The sequence below is a fragment of the Hippoglossus stenolepis genome, chromosome 16, assembly GCF_022539355.2.
Source record: "Hippoglossus stenolepis isolate QCI-W04-F060 chromosome 16, HSTE1.2, whole genome shotgun sequence".
Taxonomy (NCBI): Eukaryota; Metazoa; Chordata; class Actinopteri; order Pleuronectiformes; family Pleuronectidae; genus Hippoglossus; species Hippoglossus stenolepis.
Window position 1 is genome coordinate 15176421 of NC_061498.1, and position 19132 is coordinate 15195552.

The 19132-nt window shown below is 41.3% G+C and overlaps 1 protein-coding gene across 2 annotated transcripts in view; it reads left to right on the forward strand.

The window, feature by feature from the left end:
- Positions 1 to 18454, forward strand: part of lasp1 (LIM and SH3 protein 1) — a 30500-nt gene extending 12046 nt beyond the window's left edge. The window contains exons 3-7 of one of the 2 annotated variants that reach the window (XM_035179938.1): positions 3883 to 3967; positions 9906 to 10013; positions 13508 to 13583; positions 14512 to 14603; positions 15313 to 18454. In XM_035179938.1, the coding sequence (XP_035035829.1) occupies positions 3883 to 3967; positions 9906 to 10013; positions 13508 to 13583; positions 14512 to 14603; positions 15313 to 15486 (535 nt within the window). In that variant the 3' untranslated portion in view covers positions 15487 to 18454. Of the gene's footprint in view, positions 1 to 3882; positions 3968 to 9905; positions 10014 to 13507; positions 13584 to 14508; positions 14604 to 15312 lie in introns of both variants that reach the window. The other variant, XM_035179937.1, reaches the window with a different exon arrangement.
- The last annotated feature ends 678 nt before the right edge of the window (positions 18455 to 19132 follow it).

Consider the following 19132-nt stretch of genomic DNA (forward strand, 5'->3'; position numbering starts at 1 on the left):
AAACAATAACAGGGGAAGAGCCTCCCACTTTAGGAAAGGAATGCTATGAAGATGGCTACGTTCTCTGTTGTTATTCTGTGGGATAACTACTTTATCATTACTCCTCTATATTTGGCCTTCTAAATTGATATAGGTCTTGTTTGTTTTCACTGTATTCCCACCCACCTCCTCCTAGAGAATCCTGTCCCTGATTAGATACTAGAGTCACAGAACGGGATTGTGGGAGATTTAGGAGGGCAGATAGGTAGACGGTAAAATTCTTCATTTCCCCTTGGAGACAATGGTGGGACACTGCCTTAATGACTGATATTAATCTGGACATCAATGTGGTGTTATTAAAACTTGTCACAAATGTCTTGATTTAGTTTTATCGTTTATTTTAATGGCTGACCGTTTCCTGCAGTGTAAGACCAGCTTTAATCACGGACGACGTAATTTGTTAACAAGTTGTTAATCATAAACCAATCAAGCGGCGTGACAATGCTTGTTGTACTTTTATTTTGTTTTAATCGGGGAAGGGCTCTTTCTCTTTGGAAGGTGACCAGCAGAGACGCCTAGTCAGGAAAATATCAGATGAATTCTGATACATGAGATTTACTGTATTGTAGGTTTCTTCCTGCCATGTAAAGCAGGGATCTCTGCTTTTGGTTTCACTATGTGTCTTTCTTTAATCCTTCCTCCATGTGTGTGTCTCTGTTCAGATTTTCTTTTGTCAGTCATTTACCTTGCTGAGTTGATTGATATGTATATGTTTAATCTGAATGATGCATTACAACCTTTCCAGGTCTTACAGGGTCAAGCCGGCCACAACATCTCCTGATCCCACAAAGCAAACAGGCCTCTCCTCATGCACAGTAGGCGGGTTTTGTGTGCGTGTGTTTTGAATTTGATTACACATGCGTGGCCCCCCTCACCCCTACACCCCAGCTGCGCCTCCCCTCCATTTTGATCACACCCTTTTTTTTGCGTTCACAGGGCTAACTGAGTTTGTGCATGTCACCCACTCTTGTCTGCGACTCATTACCTTGTTATACAACCTGACAGATAGTTGAGCCTTCTTGTGACTCATCCATAGTCTCAGAGACGCATAAAAACACAAGCATGGTTACACACACATAACAAGACCTCACTGAGTCACAAAGCTCATCTACAACGCTGTTGTATGTTTGTTTAGCAATCCTTAAGTGCGAGGGCAGTTTCTAAAGCCACATTGACGATGACAGCAGGGCTGTGTGTGTGTGTGTGTGTGTGTGTGTGTGTGTGTGTGTGTGTGTGTGTGTGTGTGTGTGTGTGTGTGTGTGTGTGTGTGTGTGTGTGTGTGTGTGTGTGTGTGTGTGTGTGTGTGTGTGTGTGTGTGTGTGTGTCACACACATCCTCTGCTTCAGACAAGCAGGAGCACAGTGTTGCTCAGTGACAGGAAGTGTGTTTCACCACAGAGCAGACACACCCAACTCCAGAGAAAAATGAACACATATTACTAGTGTCCGTCTCTGGATCAGGATAAATTTGTCAAGAAATAGGAGATACGGTGCCAGTGAATATGAGTGCTCAAAAAGTACAACACATATGGCAAGTAGAAATTTTGATTTTATTCTTTATGTTGAGATCATCTTGATACAGATATTCAGGACATCAGATGCAACTAAATGATATATAAAAAAATAAACCATATCATACATATGCATACTTGTCCAGTAAATCAGCAATTAACGTTAATACTATAAAGGATGGATCCTCAATATTTCCGTTAAGCTGAGACTGGGTTGACATCATTGATCAATGGAGATAGATAATACTTGAGATTGCCCTGCACAGAATTAGAAAAATAAAGATTGTGTCTTTTAATGTATTTATAATCTCTGAGCCCGGTAGCTATCAGCTGATGACAAATTAGCCTCTGAGGGCAACAGCCAATATTTTGAGTCTTCTGGTGTAGACAGCTGATATCTGGGCAAAGATGCCGTCTTCTGTTCACTATACACTGTTTACAGTCGGTAAAGTTCACCCAAGTCAAACATTTTTCCACGCACAACACAAAAATTTGTACTTTTTGTAGGGTTTTTAGGTCCAGATGACATTTTGGCAAATCTCAATTAACAGCTATCTCTACATGAATGCAGATAAATTCAAAGCGGATTTTGTGCATTGTGTTCTGCTCTCCACACAGACTGTTAACCTGCATGCAACCAAAGACTTTTCAAATGTGACCGGTCAAACTAGAAACAGAAACCAGAAGGCTTCCAGCCCCAAATCTTGTCCCTCGTCAAACTGCATAAGCGCATGCCGAATCTTTTAATTGAGATTAATGTAGACGTTCCTTTGTTTAAGATGTAACAGGTAACTACGGATCTTTTCAATCTGAAGCGGTAGGTGTGCTTGTATAAAATGAAAGTTAGATGGTTAGATAACTTACAACGATGAAAGAGTAGCACAATTTTAATTATTTTGCATTGCAGTTTAATTAGCATGCTTGACTGCTAACGTAGATAACAACCACATCTGAATGTTGCCCTTTCAGGAAAAGTGCTAACAGTTGTGAAAACAAAGTGTGCACAGACCTGCATGTTTTTGGGTGGATGCTAGCAGGATTCAAGTGCTTGAGTTTCTTATGCATCACACCAACTTCTGCTCTTGTTCCGATGTAATTGCATTGATGTTCCGCTTCCCTTTCTTTCACATTATCATTGGGGTTTCTTGTGACTCACATCTCTTTTTATAGCTTTGTAAAATACGCCAACCACAATCCTTTTGTAAAAATTTTTTACATCCCATAATAACAGTAGGAGGAATGCTGATACAGTTTGTTTCCTATGTTGTCAAGGAAACAGTAAACACATTGCCTAAATGGGTTACCCAGAGGCACGGATAGTGGTTGAAGATTTTTGAGGTCACCCAGTGCCCTGAAGCATGCTGGGAATTGCAGTCCTTATTAGATAAACTGTGAGGGCTCTTCCTCTCCCGTTGGATTTGAGCCATGTGTTTTTGCTGCCTTAAGAACCACACTGAACTGGCAGGCACCATTATTTGTGGACCTCACGGCCTCTTGTGCACAGAAGCCTCCAGTGAATAAAAACACTGCCTTAGGCTTTGCACGCACAGCAGCGGTTTAGGTAATCAATAAAGTACGCGTGTGATGAATGGCTTTTGGAATGATGCTCTGACTGTGTGCTGCATGCCTGCGTGTCTGCGTGGAAGATGTACATTTCAGCTTACTTGAGTACATTTATGTTTGCTGTTTGTTTCAGACAGAGCAGTGGGAGGTCGGGTGGTTATTGGTCCGCGACTGTCAAGAAATTTCCCAGAATCCATTCAGAAAAGAGACTTGCCTTCATGCTGTGCTTAAGGGGGATGCCCATGACATCATTCACACTCGCCCACTGTCTCTTTGACCCTGTTGTGTCTGTTGCATGCAGTTTCTCTTCCTGTTGTCCCTTATAGGGACGTGCCCATGAGTGTTTGCACACATTTGTGTGTGCCTGTGCTTTGTAAGCTTTTTAACATTAATATTTTTTCCACACCTGCTATGGCTCTCCGCCAAAACTCTGAAACCTTCAGGCTCTCTTCCCCCACACACAGCCCCTGCCTGCACTTCCTCGTTTCGTTCTGACTACCTTGGCTCCCACTGACAGAGCATTGTGTGTTGTACTGACATGCCTTTTGTCTACAGGGGCTTCTAACTCAACCTCAAGACCACCTTGAATAACAAATGCCCCCACTACGGGGCCACAGACTGCGCACTGTTATGTTTTTGTTTTTTTTCTTGGAGTCTTGGCTTGAGCGTCACAGTGGGAGACTGAGTAAAAGCTGGCATCTGCTTGTATGTTTGTGTGCATGTTTATGGTGTACTGACATTTTTTACTGTTTTGTGTGTTTATTTTGCAGACACTACCCCAAGACAAATTTTACCTCTGTGGCTGACACTCCAGAGAACCTCCGCCTCCAACAGCAGACAAAGATGCAGAGCCATGTAAGTCAGTAACCAAACATAATATTAACCCGAACCCAAATTCCAGCTACACAGTTTGTTCCACACGAGGTAATAAAACAATGCGTGCGTAATTTGAAAAACCTTATTTGAATTCACCCTAAAAATTATCTTGGAGTAAGTGCCTCCACAAAGTCAACTTTCTGATAACTTTATCAGCCTAATTCAGACCTAGTTTAAACATTCAAGATAAGTGCATACTCAAACTTGAAGACACACCTGAGAAGTCAAGCATGAAATTGATTCACAATGGACAAGGAGACATGAAGAGAGGGCAGGATTGTCCATGGCCATAGAATATCATAATGCATTAAATGTTATAAAGATAAAATAATTTATTTGTTTGTGAGGTTGTGTGTGCCACTCCTGTGTGGTTCAGTCAATTGAAACACTAGTACACCTTAAATTATATTGGAAAGTTTAGCAGTATTGAGCTTTCAAATAGGACAGACTTGGATGAGTTTCGCAACACTTTACATTTCCTTACATGACTCGATGAAACACAATAATTGTTACACAGGAAAGCATTGCAACACTAATGTCCTTAACACTGAATATAAGCATATTGAGCTTTTTAGTTTCAATATACACAGGAGAAAGCTTGAGTTTAAGCCCAGTGAAAGAGGATATACTGTGTTTGAATCAGTTCAAAATGAGGTTGGAAAAGAAAAATGTATGTAGATCTGTGCACAGCATGGGTTGTGTTCCATCAGATTGGCTGGTTATGTTTGGCTTTTGTTCATTGACAGACTCCATCCTCCAGAATGCTAGGACCCAAAAATGAGCTATATATACCTGTAGTTTAATAGTGTTTCTTTAACCAGTACAATTTCTGTCTGGAAGAGAAACTTCTTGTTTCACTCAACAGCCTCCGTCAGTGTTGAGTATGTGTATGACTGTCATTCATATGCCTTTTTTATGGGGGTTTCAACCTGGATTATAGCTCCATAAATTGTGTGCTTTTTATACCATTTTGACCTCAAACACAGGGCTACTGAGGCCTCTACCACTGCACTTCTACTTTCTCTGCATCTTTTGCAGCTGTACATTTTTTAAACAAGTTTAGGCTTAAATGTTTTTTTTCTGCTTTTAATAGGTTTTTTTTGTTAGTTTTTCCTTACACTTGTTGAGGACAGGGGATGTCGCACCTTGTTAAGCCCTCTGAGACAAATTTTGATTTGTGAATATGGACTATACAAATAAAATGTTATTAAGTGATCCTCCCAAATATTCAGTTTTTCTCCCATCCTGATCTGATTTGTTACCCCAAGAAAACATCACTAAAGCTGCTCCAGCTGAAGCTAAAATAAAGACCCAAATATATTCTGAGAGAAAAGAAAAAAAACCTCATCAGACCAAAATATCCATCTGAACTGGGCCATGTGTTGACTTAATAAAGACGGCCCCGACAGAGATTCTGCGAGATTTACACTCACCGACAGACTTTCAACAACGTTTTCCCATTGTGGCTTCCTGCAGTTATAGGAAGAATAACAAATCCCAGATAGAGTGAGTAGAAAATGTTATTATATGTGGTGGAAAACTAGTGGCAGAGTGTCATCAATTTTGACGGCTGTCATGTGAGGTTTCACTTCTTATTCATGCCATAATATCTGAGCTATGTTTCTTTGCAGCGTAGGAACTTGTCTGTCTGTGTGATCGCTAAAACAGCCACAGAAACAGCTGCGTAATACATTTATGATTGCACACTTTTAAGTTGAAAAAAAAAACCTGCTGTCATCTTCAGCCATTTTCAGCCTCATTAATCACAAGATGGGGAACAGGGGAGCATCCATGGTGAAAAGCTGTTTACACATCATGTAGCAGAGGAGAGAGTTATTCATGGAGTGGGCGGGACTTATTAAAGAAGGCACATCAGTCATCCAAGTGTCTGTGTCAAAACACTACATATGATTCTGCGTGCGTGCGTGTGCGCGTGCGTGTGTGTATACAAGATGGGGATTTGTGGAGTATTGGGTTGGGGGTGGGGGTCATACGCGGAGGGAAATGACGAAGGGATTGACGGACAGATGGTGTTTTTCTACACTGATTGTGTGTTATAACAGCCCCCAAACAACTCTCTACCAAACACCCAGAGATAGTGATCATACGAATGGTTAATCGTAAACAGTTGCCTCAAAATGAGCTTATAATACACAAAAGATGTCTGTTTGACAGGAAGGATTAATGCGATTGTGAATCAAAAGTAGTGTCATTGCTCTGTTTGTGTGAGAGCAGTGGGCTGAGTGCACAGGAAACTGTGATTCCACTAATACTTAAAGCTTTTAAAGGAAGTAGGTCTAAAAGGATTTATGATCAAGACGTTCCTCTCTATAGGGCTGTAGCTAATGATTTTTTATTATCAATTAATCTGCTGATTATATTCTTGCCCGTTAAATGTCATAAAATGGTGAAAGGGGGCTGTTAAAATGTCACCTGTCAAGTTTGAAGGAAGGTATTCTCTTGTGTTTTTAGTTTTGTTTCAAGAAATAATCAACAAAGTATAAAATATTCTTTAAAAAAAGAAAGTATAGAAAGTCGTTTTTGAAGAACTAGTTTAAAACTGCAAACTATTTGTGCTGAGACTTTAAGTAGAATGACACTAAGTCAAGTGCATACCTCAGCCAAGGCTGAACGTTCCCCTTAAATTCAATCAAGAACACCTAAATGTGACAGATTTTTTTCATCAAGATCCAGAAATTATTGTGAAAATGTCAATAAACGTCTAATCTTGTAGTGTTAATAAAGTGAAATAAAATTCCTGGATGAGCCCCCTGTTCCGGATCCACACCAACATTTTATGGGTTAGGAATGTGAGAAAATATAAACTGAACATATGGCACACAGTTTACACATGATATGTACATATGTAGTTATTGTGTATTTGTTAAGATAATATGAGAGAGGCCTCTTGCACTGTGATGATCATGTGCTATCACAGTATTATTGTGCTGTACACTTTGCAAGGAAGTTGAAAGTGTTTGCGGATAACTGTGGCCGTCTAACCCCTCGCCACAGCTGCTGCTGCGTTGCTACGGGAAACCTATTGCTATGGTAGCAGGGTAGAGGTTTGTCACACCTTATTACAAGACTTTGCGGGGGAAACTGAAAGAAACAAGATGGAGAGACGGAGAGAAAACTGGGGAGAGCAAATTTGGGAGGAGGGAGAGCAATGAGGCGCACATGAGTGAGGAAAAAAAGGAAGAGACAGGAAGGCACCAACACACAGAGAGAGAGGGAGGAGTTCAGGGTGAAAAAGGAAGAGATAAAAGTAAAATCCCCAGAGGAAGGAAAGCCAGAGGAATGCAAATAGATGCAGAGAGAAAGATTATCATGGGGAAGAGCTGCTGCTCTATGGGATGTCTGCGTCTGTTGCTGTTGAGGCAGTAAAATATGAATGAATGAAAAAGCAGCGGCGCTAGAGGAGGGAGTGTGGGTGGGAAGAGAAAGCAGAGGCATGATTGGAGGAGGAGGAGAAGAAGCTGTTGCATGGATCCAAAAAGACAAAGGAGACGGTCTGAGAAATAAAAATAGGGGGAGGATAATTCGTTGACTGATGGGAGCGGAGCGCAAATGAAGGACAAAGATGGGTCGAGGCCGCATTAATCTTCTCCATGACTTATCTTTGTACGCAGGCTTGAGAGCCGTGTATAATTTCCCATGGAATGAAGCTCATCTATAGTTTTCAATCTATCTCTCAGTGGACTTCATGCCATGGATGACAGCGGATATCTCTCACACACACACACACCATCGTTGAATCACAACCATGTCATGTCATCACAAGACGAGAGGAGGATTGGTCAGCACTCTGTTTAGCAGTGTCAGACATTATGTGGACACTGTGGGAGAGGATGGAGGGATGAAGCTTTTGTGTGCTGGTAATGGGCTGTGCAGGCAGAGTCCTTTCATGGGAGGAGTGCGTTGATATTGGCGCAGTCGCCATGAATAAGGATTTGGTGTGGGGAGGAGGAATTAGGTGATTTGTCACTGTTGAAATGTCATGGCGTGTGCGGAGGAGATCGATTGGGGTGGGGGGGAAACTGAATGCGTGGCTGCGTTTTTGGGGTTAAAAATAAAGTCTGCAAGACGTTATGCGTGAGATCAATCATGGCGCCCAGTCACTGAGGAACAGCAAACTTTTTCTGCTCTGACTTTCTCAAACAATGTTTTAAAAACATCATCATCCGGAGACACCAGTGACCTTCAGACGGCAGGAATCGTGGTCATTCTGGTCCAATCCAATAATAAAAACCTGAACTTACACTTCATGACGAAATAAAAGACCTGCACTGTAGCCTCAAGTTTGCCCATAACTACAACGAAAAGCTACAACAGTCAACAACTCCCTACAAATCACCGGAAAAACACCCACCGCGAAATTGGACAATATAGACTACAAATATAAGTGGTGTTTACAGGGTTATTCTCTACTCTATGACTTTAATATTCCTTCGTATCTGTCGTACTTGACATAGGTTCCTAAATTGAATTCAATATGATCTAAAAACATCTTGAATTTCACTTGTTGAAACCTGCAGAAACTCAGCAGTGAGGGGGGGGGATATCTTGTAGCTTCAGATATTCATCTGACTCTTCCTGGGCTGGACGTTTCCTCTTCTGCCCTTAGGGTCAGGACAGGGTGGGAGGGCTAGAAAGCACGCACACAATTTGTCATACCATGCACTACCTCTCAGTCTGACCATATATGGTTGCTGCCACGTCCTGTATGTAAGGCCTTCACTCCCCCAGCAAACAGGAAACAATCGTCACCACAAAAGACTTGAATACATATAGCCAACCTCACCTTATTATGTGCTTACACACATCACGCTTTCTGAAGTCATTGTCTGTACATAGGAAATTAGTGATTTATTTCTGGTTCTGGTTTTCTGTAGAAAATCTGAAAATGGGGAAATACCAGAATTGCAGAAACATTTGGACACTCCCACCTAACAGTCACTGCTTAAGGTCACGAGCTCAACGGATGAATCAGCCTGACTGATAATTACCAAAATACCTGCAACAAAATGCCAAACATGTTTTGAGGAAATTTAGAAACAGTGTAAAAGATGTAAATTGGACCACTATAATCACTGAAGCTCTTAAAGATGTCATTATTAACATGAAAATGTACCACTTGATATTCCTTTGGGATTTTTTTTGTTTTGTTATTGGTATTAATTTATTTATTTTTTGACATGCTGGGGGTTCTGGCGGGGGTTCTCTTGTGGGCCTACCAGGCCTGTAGCACTATATGGAATTATGATTTCCATATAGATTGTTGATCATTTTCTTCTGGTTTTCATCAGTATCATCAGTTTGTTTTTTTCCTTGTTGTATTATCATTAAACTTCTATTTTGTAGTGAGTAACATTGTCAATCCACTTGGTGAAATGGAAATGCAATGATAATAGTAGCATTTCAAATTTAATTTAAACATAGGCTCCTCAGCCAGTCCTCTGCCAAGGAAAAACATTAGCAGAATGTTCATTTCACTGGAGGTGACATTTCAGGGTTCTCGTATTAGTTATCTAATGGTGTCAAGCTGCAATAAAGTCAACAGTAAAACCATTTTCCTCCCGCTATAAAAATATTTTATTAGGCCAGCACTCAGCTCATTAAAACTCGGGGGAGATCCATTTGCTAGTTCATGTTCGTGCACTATACAGATGCTATAGATACAAATATTTTAATCTTGGAGGAAGTGAAAATTATTCCCACGTTAAGCAAGAAGATCTCTTTATGTATGTTGAACGGATCTAGGTCAGGGTTTCCATAAATAATAACTTGAGCTGCATTTGTTGGATTTTCCTTGTTGACCCACACAAACACGTAGAAAACTGTTCATAGCTGTGCGATTCGCTTTGTGTATTTTGAGCTTCTCTTCATTTCTAACATGATTGTGTTTTGTCTACAGGTTCGCTACAGGGAGGATTTTGAGAAGAATAGAGGAAAATGTTTCAGCTCGGTCGCAGACACACCGGAGATCCAGAGAGTGAAGAAATTGCAGGAGAATATCAGCAACGTAAGTGTCGGCAACACAGGCACTTAAAAGGATCACCCCTCACTTCACCTGTCCATTCAATTTCTCTAAGTCTCTAATAATCTCTTTTGGCAACAATAAATTGAGGATTTTTTCTCAGGAAGATAATTGGTCGATATGAAGTCCACTGAACAGGGTCCTGTTCTTTCTCGCTGATATCACAACTTAAAGCGGACTTTTAGACTACATCCTTACAAATACATTTTCCTTGTATTACTGCTTTGACCTCCGTCCAGACCAGCATTTTAGGTCTGTATCAGAAGTAATCTCCATCAATACTGACACATGATTTTCATGGATCGACGACAAGGTTTAACTGCTACTGACAATAATACCTCTTTTACACCAAATGTAGCATTAAAACCTGTGTCTGCTGCCGAGTCATTCGACCCGGGAGTGAATGCTGATTGTATCCATTCCCATTGCAGACAAAAGCCTGGTGTAAGAGGGTGTTAATGGGGTTTTTATACCTGTGGAGAAGGGGCGAAGTGTTTGCAACGGTGTCCCCAATCATTTGGCGAGTTGTGAATTGATAAGAACCAAATCAGGAAGTGAATGCGGGTGACAGTGTCATCATTGCCAAATATCTCTCTTTTTGTCTGTCCATTCAACACAGCCTGGAGTTTTCAAACTAAAACGGGGCCAGCGGTTTTTTCCACAAAGTTCTTAATTTTTAAGGGTGGATTGTTTCCTTTATTTTGACATCCTGGCTGCACCACCTCCATTTCAGGCCCTAGAGATTCACTAGATGAAAATCTCAAGCTTTATTTTTTTTAAGTTATTGTTTTTTGGCTGGGTTTTTTCAGAGTATCTTTCCTCCCACTTACTCACCGACACCAGTCAATGTCATTCGCCTCCTGCTCACATCACTCCTCATTTATATTGATGAATTCTCCTCAAATCACTTTGCGCATGGACCATTCTCCTCCACTCTCCCCTCGTCTTTCCCTCAGCTCCCGTTATTGATTTGCCATTTCTCTGTAAATACAGAGCAGCGATGTATAAATGCAAACAGTACTTAACTTGCATCCCCAGACTGCTTAAGTCAGCAGCGAAGGCCTTTTATTTTGATGTGAAACTCCCTCACTCAGACACGAAACGTACAACGTTACACATAACCAGCTCCGCGCCGGCCTCGCTAATGGTATAATTAGTGTGGAGGGTGATGGGTAATTGCTGCGTTCATGCGATGAAAGATCTTGCGTGACTGAGATCAAGGAAATCTGCAGGATGGAGAGAGACACACATATATTACATGTATTTATGGGTGCGCACAGGCAAGCCACATCAAGATAACAAGTGCGTTATGGCAGGATTGATTTGGGCACATCATGGGCGCATCAGTCATCCCGATAAACACGACATCTGCTTGCAATCATTCATCGTCATTCACAGTCAATCATGATGGAAACGCTTCAGATGAATGTTACGTCCCCCTCCCCCTTTGCTCTCTTTCCCGGACATGCAGAAACAAACCAGTTCAACCAGCACCCTCTGCAGAATGTCCGTTGTGTCACTCATTCCCTTCACTGGCCTCTTGTCAAACACCAACAAATAAATAACAGGTTCCAGTTTATTTGAGCAGCATTCTGGGCTCTTCCTGTAGATCGTGCTTTCAGACATGCACTGAACTCCAGATATTCTACTGAAATTCTCCGGAGGGGCTGTAAGTGAGAACGCAAATGTCCGAGTCAGTTGCTCCTTGCTTTTCCTGCCAGGCCCCTTGTAAAAACTCTTCAATACAGCAGGAAAATGTCCTGAGAATTCCCAGAGAGTGAGTGGGCATGTTGTTGATGTTTTGAAAACGTGACGGACACAAAACCGGAAGAATATGAATATCTCAGGACAGAAAAGAGGTGCTGTACACGTAGAAGACGCTGGAGATGATGTCATCTTGGAAAGACGATGAGATTCAACAGCTTTTGGTGATGAGAACGTAAACAAAAATATTTGATATCCGAAGCCGAATATATGCATCATGTCCTGCCTCCTGCATGATCTACCCAGGGGCCACACTTCACCTGAAAGCTCCGGACATTCTCCTGTTGTTGTGAATGTGTCTGACACAAACCATCTCCTGCTCCCTTCTTCATATGTGAGATCCTCAGAATCTCTGGACCCCATTATCCAGACATTTTATGGAGTTTGTGTCTGAAAACTCCGCTACTCACGTTATCTGTTTGACGTGCTCACTCAAAACAAGCCAAATGAATCTCCCTCACACACTCTCACGCAGCATATTGCACTCCAGAACAGCCACTGTGTTCTCTCAGTCACTCGCTTCACTGTTCTTGCACTAACACTCCGTCATCCCGTCCAGTCTGTGAACACACTCCTTGAAAATGCCGCTGGCACAGTGGGCTCATTTAGCGGGGACAGAATCGAGCGTTGTAAATCTGGAGCAGAGACACTGTGAGTCAGTCTGTTATCAGCCCTGGCAGTAAGGGGGGGCGGGTTATTGAGTGTAGTCATAGAGTCGGTCGGTTTCCTCAGAGTGGCCCTGTTTCATGTTGTCACACTGAATGCTGCCCTTGTCACACCGGCTCGGGAGGTGAAAGGATCATGAACTGAGTTTATGACTCACAGATTCAAAAAGCTTTCAGCAAAATGTTCACTCACACTTGCTGTAGTTGTAATATAAATGATTTAAGTGTGTGCAGTCGTATGATTCCCCTCCTCCTCCTCTCAGTGTTTCCTCTTGAATCTAGCCGGCTCATTCTCACACCGAGTATCCAGGCTTAGAGTGGGTTCCCTTTTTTTTTTCCACCTCACCTGTTCTTCTTGATATGTCAGTGGCGGTTGCTATGCTACTCTGACCTCACACTACTTCCGGCCACTGCTGAGATGTCACTTCCTGTCAGCGTCGAGCTGCTTCTAGAGGCTCTGCTGCCCCACCTAACACCACAAGAACAGGAAAGCTGTAGAACAAGTGGGAGCCCTCTGGTGGATAGAAAATTAACTACATGCTGTGACAGCTTCCTGGAAAAACAACTACACCTGTAGATTTAAAGCTCTTGGCAGGGTATCTACAGGTTTTCAACAGTCCTATAAAAGTTTATATTCAACAATATTATGTATTAAAAATATCTAGCTTTCTGTAGGCAGCAATGTTACATATAAATTGTTTTTTTTGGCAATAATTGGCTAGAAAATCTCATCCAGACCAAAAATGTATTCCTGGACCTTAAGAAAATTGACATTGTTTTCATTTTTTAATCATTGTGTTTATTTTCTGCTGCTTATCCAGGTGCTGGTTGTGTTAATTGGTTTATTAATGTTACGTTTTAAGGAATTATTCTTGTTTACAACTCCGAAGACTGGACAAAAAAATTTGATATTAATGTCAATAAATTCATGCACTTACTAAATAATTCAACGAAATATCATCCCAAGTGGTTTTCACTGATGTCTGTCTGAAGGTGTATGGACTCCATCTCCTTCTGTGAGCTCACACCGTTCTTGTTTGTCTCTTGCAGATTAAGTACCATGAGGACTTTGAGAAGGCTAAGGTGGGAAAAGATGTCCCACAACCCCAAAGTGGCCACAGCCCAGGTATTTATTTATTTAATTTAAAAACACACCTTCAGCACTGGGCAGAGGCAGCAACAGTAGCAGCGTAGGGGTGTGGTGTGTTTGAAAAATAGTACACGGTGGGAGGGAAACGTTTTGAAATGGTTCAAGAAAATTGAAAAATAAATACAAAGTAAAAGCAAACCATCTGTATAAATGGATAGCACTATTAAAAGTGGCAAACAAGTTCTTTTTTTGGAGAACTTTAACACTTTGGTTTTCTCAGAAAAGTACAAGTGCTGCACCTACATTTTTCTTTAAGCTCCTTGCCTTGTGTGTGGCTTTATTGCTGCCCCAGGCTATATGAGCTCACCAGGCTGGTCACCTTGTCACACCACTCGGGGATCTTGGTCGTAACTTGTTCACTGCCGCCCTCGTCTGCATTCATCCCACTCGGCTGTAAATAGTCACTTTGCTGCACAAAATGCTGTGTTTCACAGTCTTGTGTAATCTGAACTTTAACAGACAAACTGTTGTATTCATTTCTCAAGCCAAACTGGTTTGCTCATGCTCAGCAAGTTTGAAGTAATGAAAATGAGAAACATTACAAACCTTGAGCAACCAGTGGACCCTTAGTTTGTTTTGTGTTACTTGTCCTATTTACACTTCAACACAGAAAGGCATTGTTCACATGGTTGCGTAACAGTGAAATCAAGAGCTACTTGATGCATGTATTGACTTGCCATGTTTTTGAATTCTTCACCCTCTCAGTCAGTGCAGGCAGCAGTAAATACACCTGGCTTTAGCAGGCATTTGCTTTATGCAATCAAAGCTCAGTTCTCCTCCCCAGAATAAGTGAATACAAATTTAACACTTGCGGCTAAATCCCTGGGCATCCCCCTGTGAGTCAGATCTCTGAGATATTATGTTCCCTGCATATTCATTTATTTTCTTTCTGTTTAATCAGCAGCTTTCCAGTCCTCTGCAGGATCTCAGAACAACTATGATGCTGCTCCTGAATCAGTGGGCCAGGCAGCTGGCGGCCCAGCTTCCGGTTCTGGGGTAGGTCTTCCACTGTCCAATGACTTTTGCTGAAGGTGGACAGGATGCTTGACTTCATATATTCAAAACCTGAAAAGTGTCCCAAGATATTGTTGTAATTTTCTCAATATTGCAAAAATCATGTTTACACCTTTTTAAATCAATTACTTGGCAAGTATATTGTCAAAAATGCCAATAGTTCACAGATTTTATCTTTTCAAATGTAAATATTTGATGGTTTTCCTGAACTTATCACACAGAAAACTGAATAGTTTGGGATTCTGGCCTGTTGGTAAGACAAAATAAAATATTTGGGCTTCAATACATCATAACAGGACTGACTTTTTATAGAAAACAACTAAACCCAGACACCTCTGCCAATGTAGAGCTATCTACATGTGTCATCTTTCTCCCAAGTTTCTTAGAAATCTTGAGTAGTTTTTGTGTAACGCTGCGAACAAACAAACCAACCAACAGAGGCTAAAACATCACCTCCCTTGAGGCGATCATTTATCAACTAATAATGCAGATAATCATTGATAATATTTGATAGTTTATTGTTTATGTGGCAGAGACCATGTTAGTAACATGGTTATGTTGTTGACAATAAGTTCCTGAAATACTTAAGACATTTTATGCTGTAACTTTAGTGCTAGGCATACATAACCTAAGATGATTTCTGCTGTAGCTCCTCTGACTGAACATCTTTGTGTTATGTCTGTGTCCACAGAAACGATACAGGGCCGTGTACGACTATGCTGCTGCTGATGAGGATGAGGTGTCCTTCGTGGACGGAGATGTGATCATGGACGTACATCAGATCGACGAGGGCTGGATGTACGGGCGCGTGGAACGCACCGGCCAGCAGGGCATGCTGCCTGCCAACTACGTGGAGGCCATCTGAGTGAGAGGGAAAGTAAACGAGGGAGAGAAAAAAAGGAGGAGGAGTAGGTAAAGAAAAGGAGGGAAAGAAAGAAAGGAAAAGCCCAGTGCCATCTCATCTTAACGCCGCTTTCTCTTGATTTTACTCTTGTTCCCTAATCTGTCATGTGAGAACTCAAACCCATCCCACCCCACCCTGCTTTCCTTCTCTGCTCTTACCGTTCAGCTTGCCAACCACAGACACCCTCTATCTATCTGTCTGTCTCTTTTTGTCCTTCTGTCCGTCTGTGCTGATGTCTGTCTCCACTTGGACGACCGCCATCCTCTTCCATGTTTTTGACTTTTGTACATTCCCTTAACCTCTAACCCTGTTGCACCAATCAGCCGGTTATCAGTCTTAACAGAGAGGTTTTTAATATATTTATAGATTGACACACATTTTGCCATTGTGTGCTCAAAGAGGCCACCTTCGCGTTCAGCTTTGCATTGTGGGTAGCTGTGTGAAACTGGAATCGCAGCCTAACTGAAGAGCACCTCCTGTTGTTGCCTTTTCACGAGCGTGACGGTTATACGGGAGGGATCAGGGACAAAGTTAGGGGACGTCATCAGTCCATTTTCTGCAGCCGAACTGAATACATCACCTCAGTGGCTGTGCATTTATCGTCTATACATGTTTATTTCTGTTACTTGCAGCCTTCAGTCCTCACATAGTTTTGGTGATAAATGTTTGAAGAAAAAAACGAGATGGGAACAGGTTGAGTCTTTTTTCCCTTTTTTGCTATGAAATCACCATCAAAGGAAAAACATCTATGAAACAGAAGGCCAAGCACAACTCTCTGTATCTTTTATTTTAAATTTAATCCACAGTTTTTTTTCTGAGCGAACATTCCAGTTTGTTTTTCCATTTAATGTCGAGAGAAACTGGTGAAACCTTGGCTGTGCTAAATGTTATTTTTTCTCATGCTGTTCTTCCTTTTATCTTTTCTTGTTATTGTGAGAAGCTTATTTTCAAAAAGAATATTGGTGTGTTAAATAAATGCAACCAGCAGCCCAATTTATGAATCGAAAGAGGAGTTTATCTTGACGTGTGCACCCCCGCACATTTGATCAGTCGTGGAATTAACCAAGCTGACCTGCAGTTTTGTGCTCACAGCTCGTTGGAGAAATCGGCCGAATACGCTCACATTTAAACCTGTTCCTGAGTAAAGTTACAGACTGGCATTTAAAACACATGAAAGAGAATTTTATTTTATGCGCTGGTCATTAAAACATCCATAAAGGTAGATTTTTTAAAAGTCCATCTGGCAGGTGAATCCCAAACTATTTTTGATATTCGACCGATGAAATCTGCCATAAATTTACCCGTTTTTGGTCGTCTCAAATCAGAAAATTTAGCGTTCACGTTTCTGGCTATTACACAAACGCTACATCCTTCCTCCACTCTAGATACTGTATTTCTGTGAGGACCTTATCAGACTTTCAAAAAGATATTTGACCATCTCTCAGTTGTGTAAATAATGCGATTGGCCCATGCTCGTACAGACCTCCTCCCCTTTTCCTTGCTTATTCATCCTCCCGTGTGATGCACTGTGACTGTCACAGACATGGAGCGATCAGGGCGGTGCGCTTTCCGATGGGGTGGGAGGGGCCTGGAGATATTTCAGCTTTATTAAAACAAACAAGGCTCTCACTATTGTAGCTAGATGACATTGTACAATTGTATATGTATCATAAAGTTAAGTTAGGGGAAATGTTTTTACTGGTCATGGTGCTCGGGGGAAGTGGTTTGCCTGCAGATTAAAAAAAAAAGAAAATAGCAGTTCATATTATTTTGGTGAATTTGGCTGGGGGAGGTGATGTGTTTTTCAAAACTCATGGAGAAAGTCCAGTGTGGTGCAAGTTGTCAGTTGGTGTTGAACATTCATTCAAAAAATTGCATCTTTCTAATGTGATGAATTGTGACAGTGCTGATAAAAATGATTACTCCACCTCAAAGTGGTTAATGGGTTGCCAAACAAAATGGATGGACACACTGTACAGTATGTATGCCTGTGTTGTGCATTATCCCCTATTGACACCCGGATGAATTTACGTACTTGCAAAGCAGATGCTAGAACAGAAAGCTGTTTTAGAGCTCAATGTTGTTTCTCTTGGGTAAACTGGAGCGTTTGAGGTTTTTGCTTGTAGTGACATGATTCTTGCTCCTGGCTAATGCTGATGTTTGCTCAAATTTAACTAAATAACAAAGCTGGTCACACTGGTAGCCTCCTGCGGATTGATGATGTCAGTGGGTGGCCTAGATGAAATGGAAAAGTGCACAGCAAGTGTTTTGGAAGTGAGGCTCAGGGTTGAGTTGTTAAGGCAAAGTCAAATTTGTGCGTGGGATGATGCAAGCGTGTGTGGCTGGGAGGGCAGCGATCTCGCTCTCAGTCTGCCAGCCTGTGAGGCAGGGCAAGTTTTTGTTGTCTGACCCGGATATTAGTCAGAAGTTAACTTCTTGCCACCAAATACCGCTTTTCTGCTTTTGCAGCACTCATCTACTGAACCGTAACGACATATCATATCCCGTTTCCATTCAGTTTCTGTCTAGTATCCTGTCCACCCGTCTGCCGTGATCCCTCTTTTTTTCCTGCAGCCTCCATCGTAGGCTCCTGTGCTTCTGCTGAATCATCCTCTGCTTCTATGATACTGGTTATATACTGTAGACTCTGCAGATTGAAATCATATCATCCACAATGGCAGGTTTAGCCTTCAGACCAATTTTGTGCATTCCATCTTAAATTGTTTTTGTTTTTGATATAATTTTGTTATTTTTTTGAATAAAAAAAATAAAGATATCATATGCATATTGACATACACATGTATTCAAAACTCATACTGAATACATCCTCAGAATTAAGGACCTGATATCATCTCCTGTTGCCCTGTTACAGCACTTCAAATTGTACTTATGATTCTGCAGATTCAATAAAATGTCATTTTTCTCAGACTATTGTTTGTGCTGCGTCTTCTGTTCAAATCCTTCAGACCATCTCTGAATTAACTTGTTATAGATTTTTGTGTAATCCTGATACCAAACATATGGTCATAATGAAGGAAAACGATTATACTTTTTAGTTTTAGTTGCACAAACTACCTGCCAAATTTGTATTTAATCAAACTATTAGCATCCTTGAACCTGCAGGGTGCGGAGGAGTCTGGAGCAGCTGCCCTCTTACTGAGCCTCATTGACACAGTTCTCCTCAAGGTCCAAACTACTGAAACAGCTCAGTAAATCGGCCTTTTGCTATAATGAACTACATGTTTTGAATGAGCTGCAAGAAACATAGATTCATCACCCTCCCTTGGCATGATGATGATGAGGTTAATTATTCAGACTCAGGGTCCAAATAAAATAAAACAACATAGATTAAAATACATACAAAAGTACAAAAGAGAAAAAAATTATATTAATGTCTAACATGAGGACAACTGCACCAACGCCTCCGCAGTTCAGATTGGCAGCATAAAGTGCAAAACCTAATATTTGTTTATACCAGGAGGATTTCATTTTCATTGAATAAACAACAGTTTGAAAAGTATTGATTCCTGCAGCCACATCATTTTACTCGCACGAGACCATCCAGGTAATTATCTTATGGCATCATTATAAGCAACTTGTTTAAAAG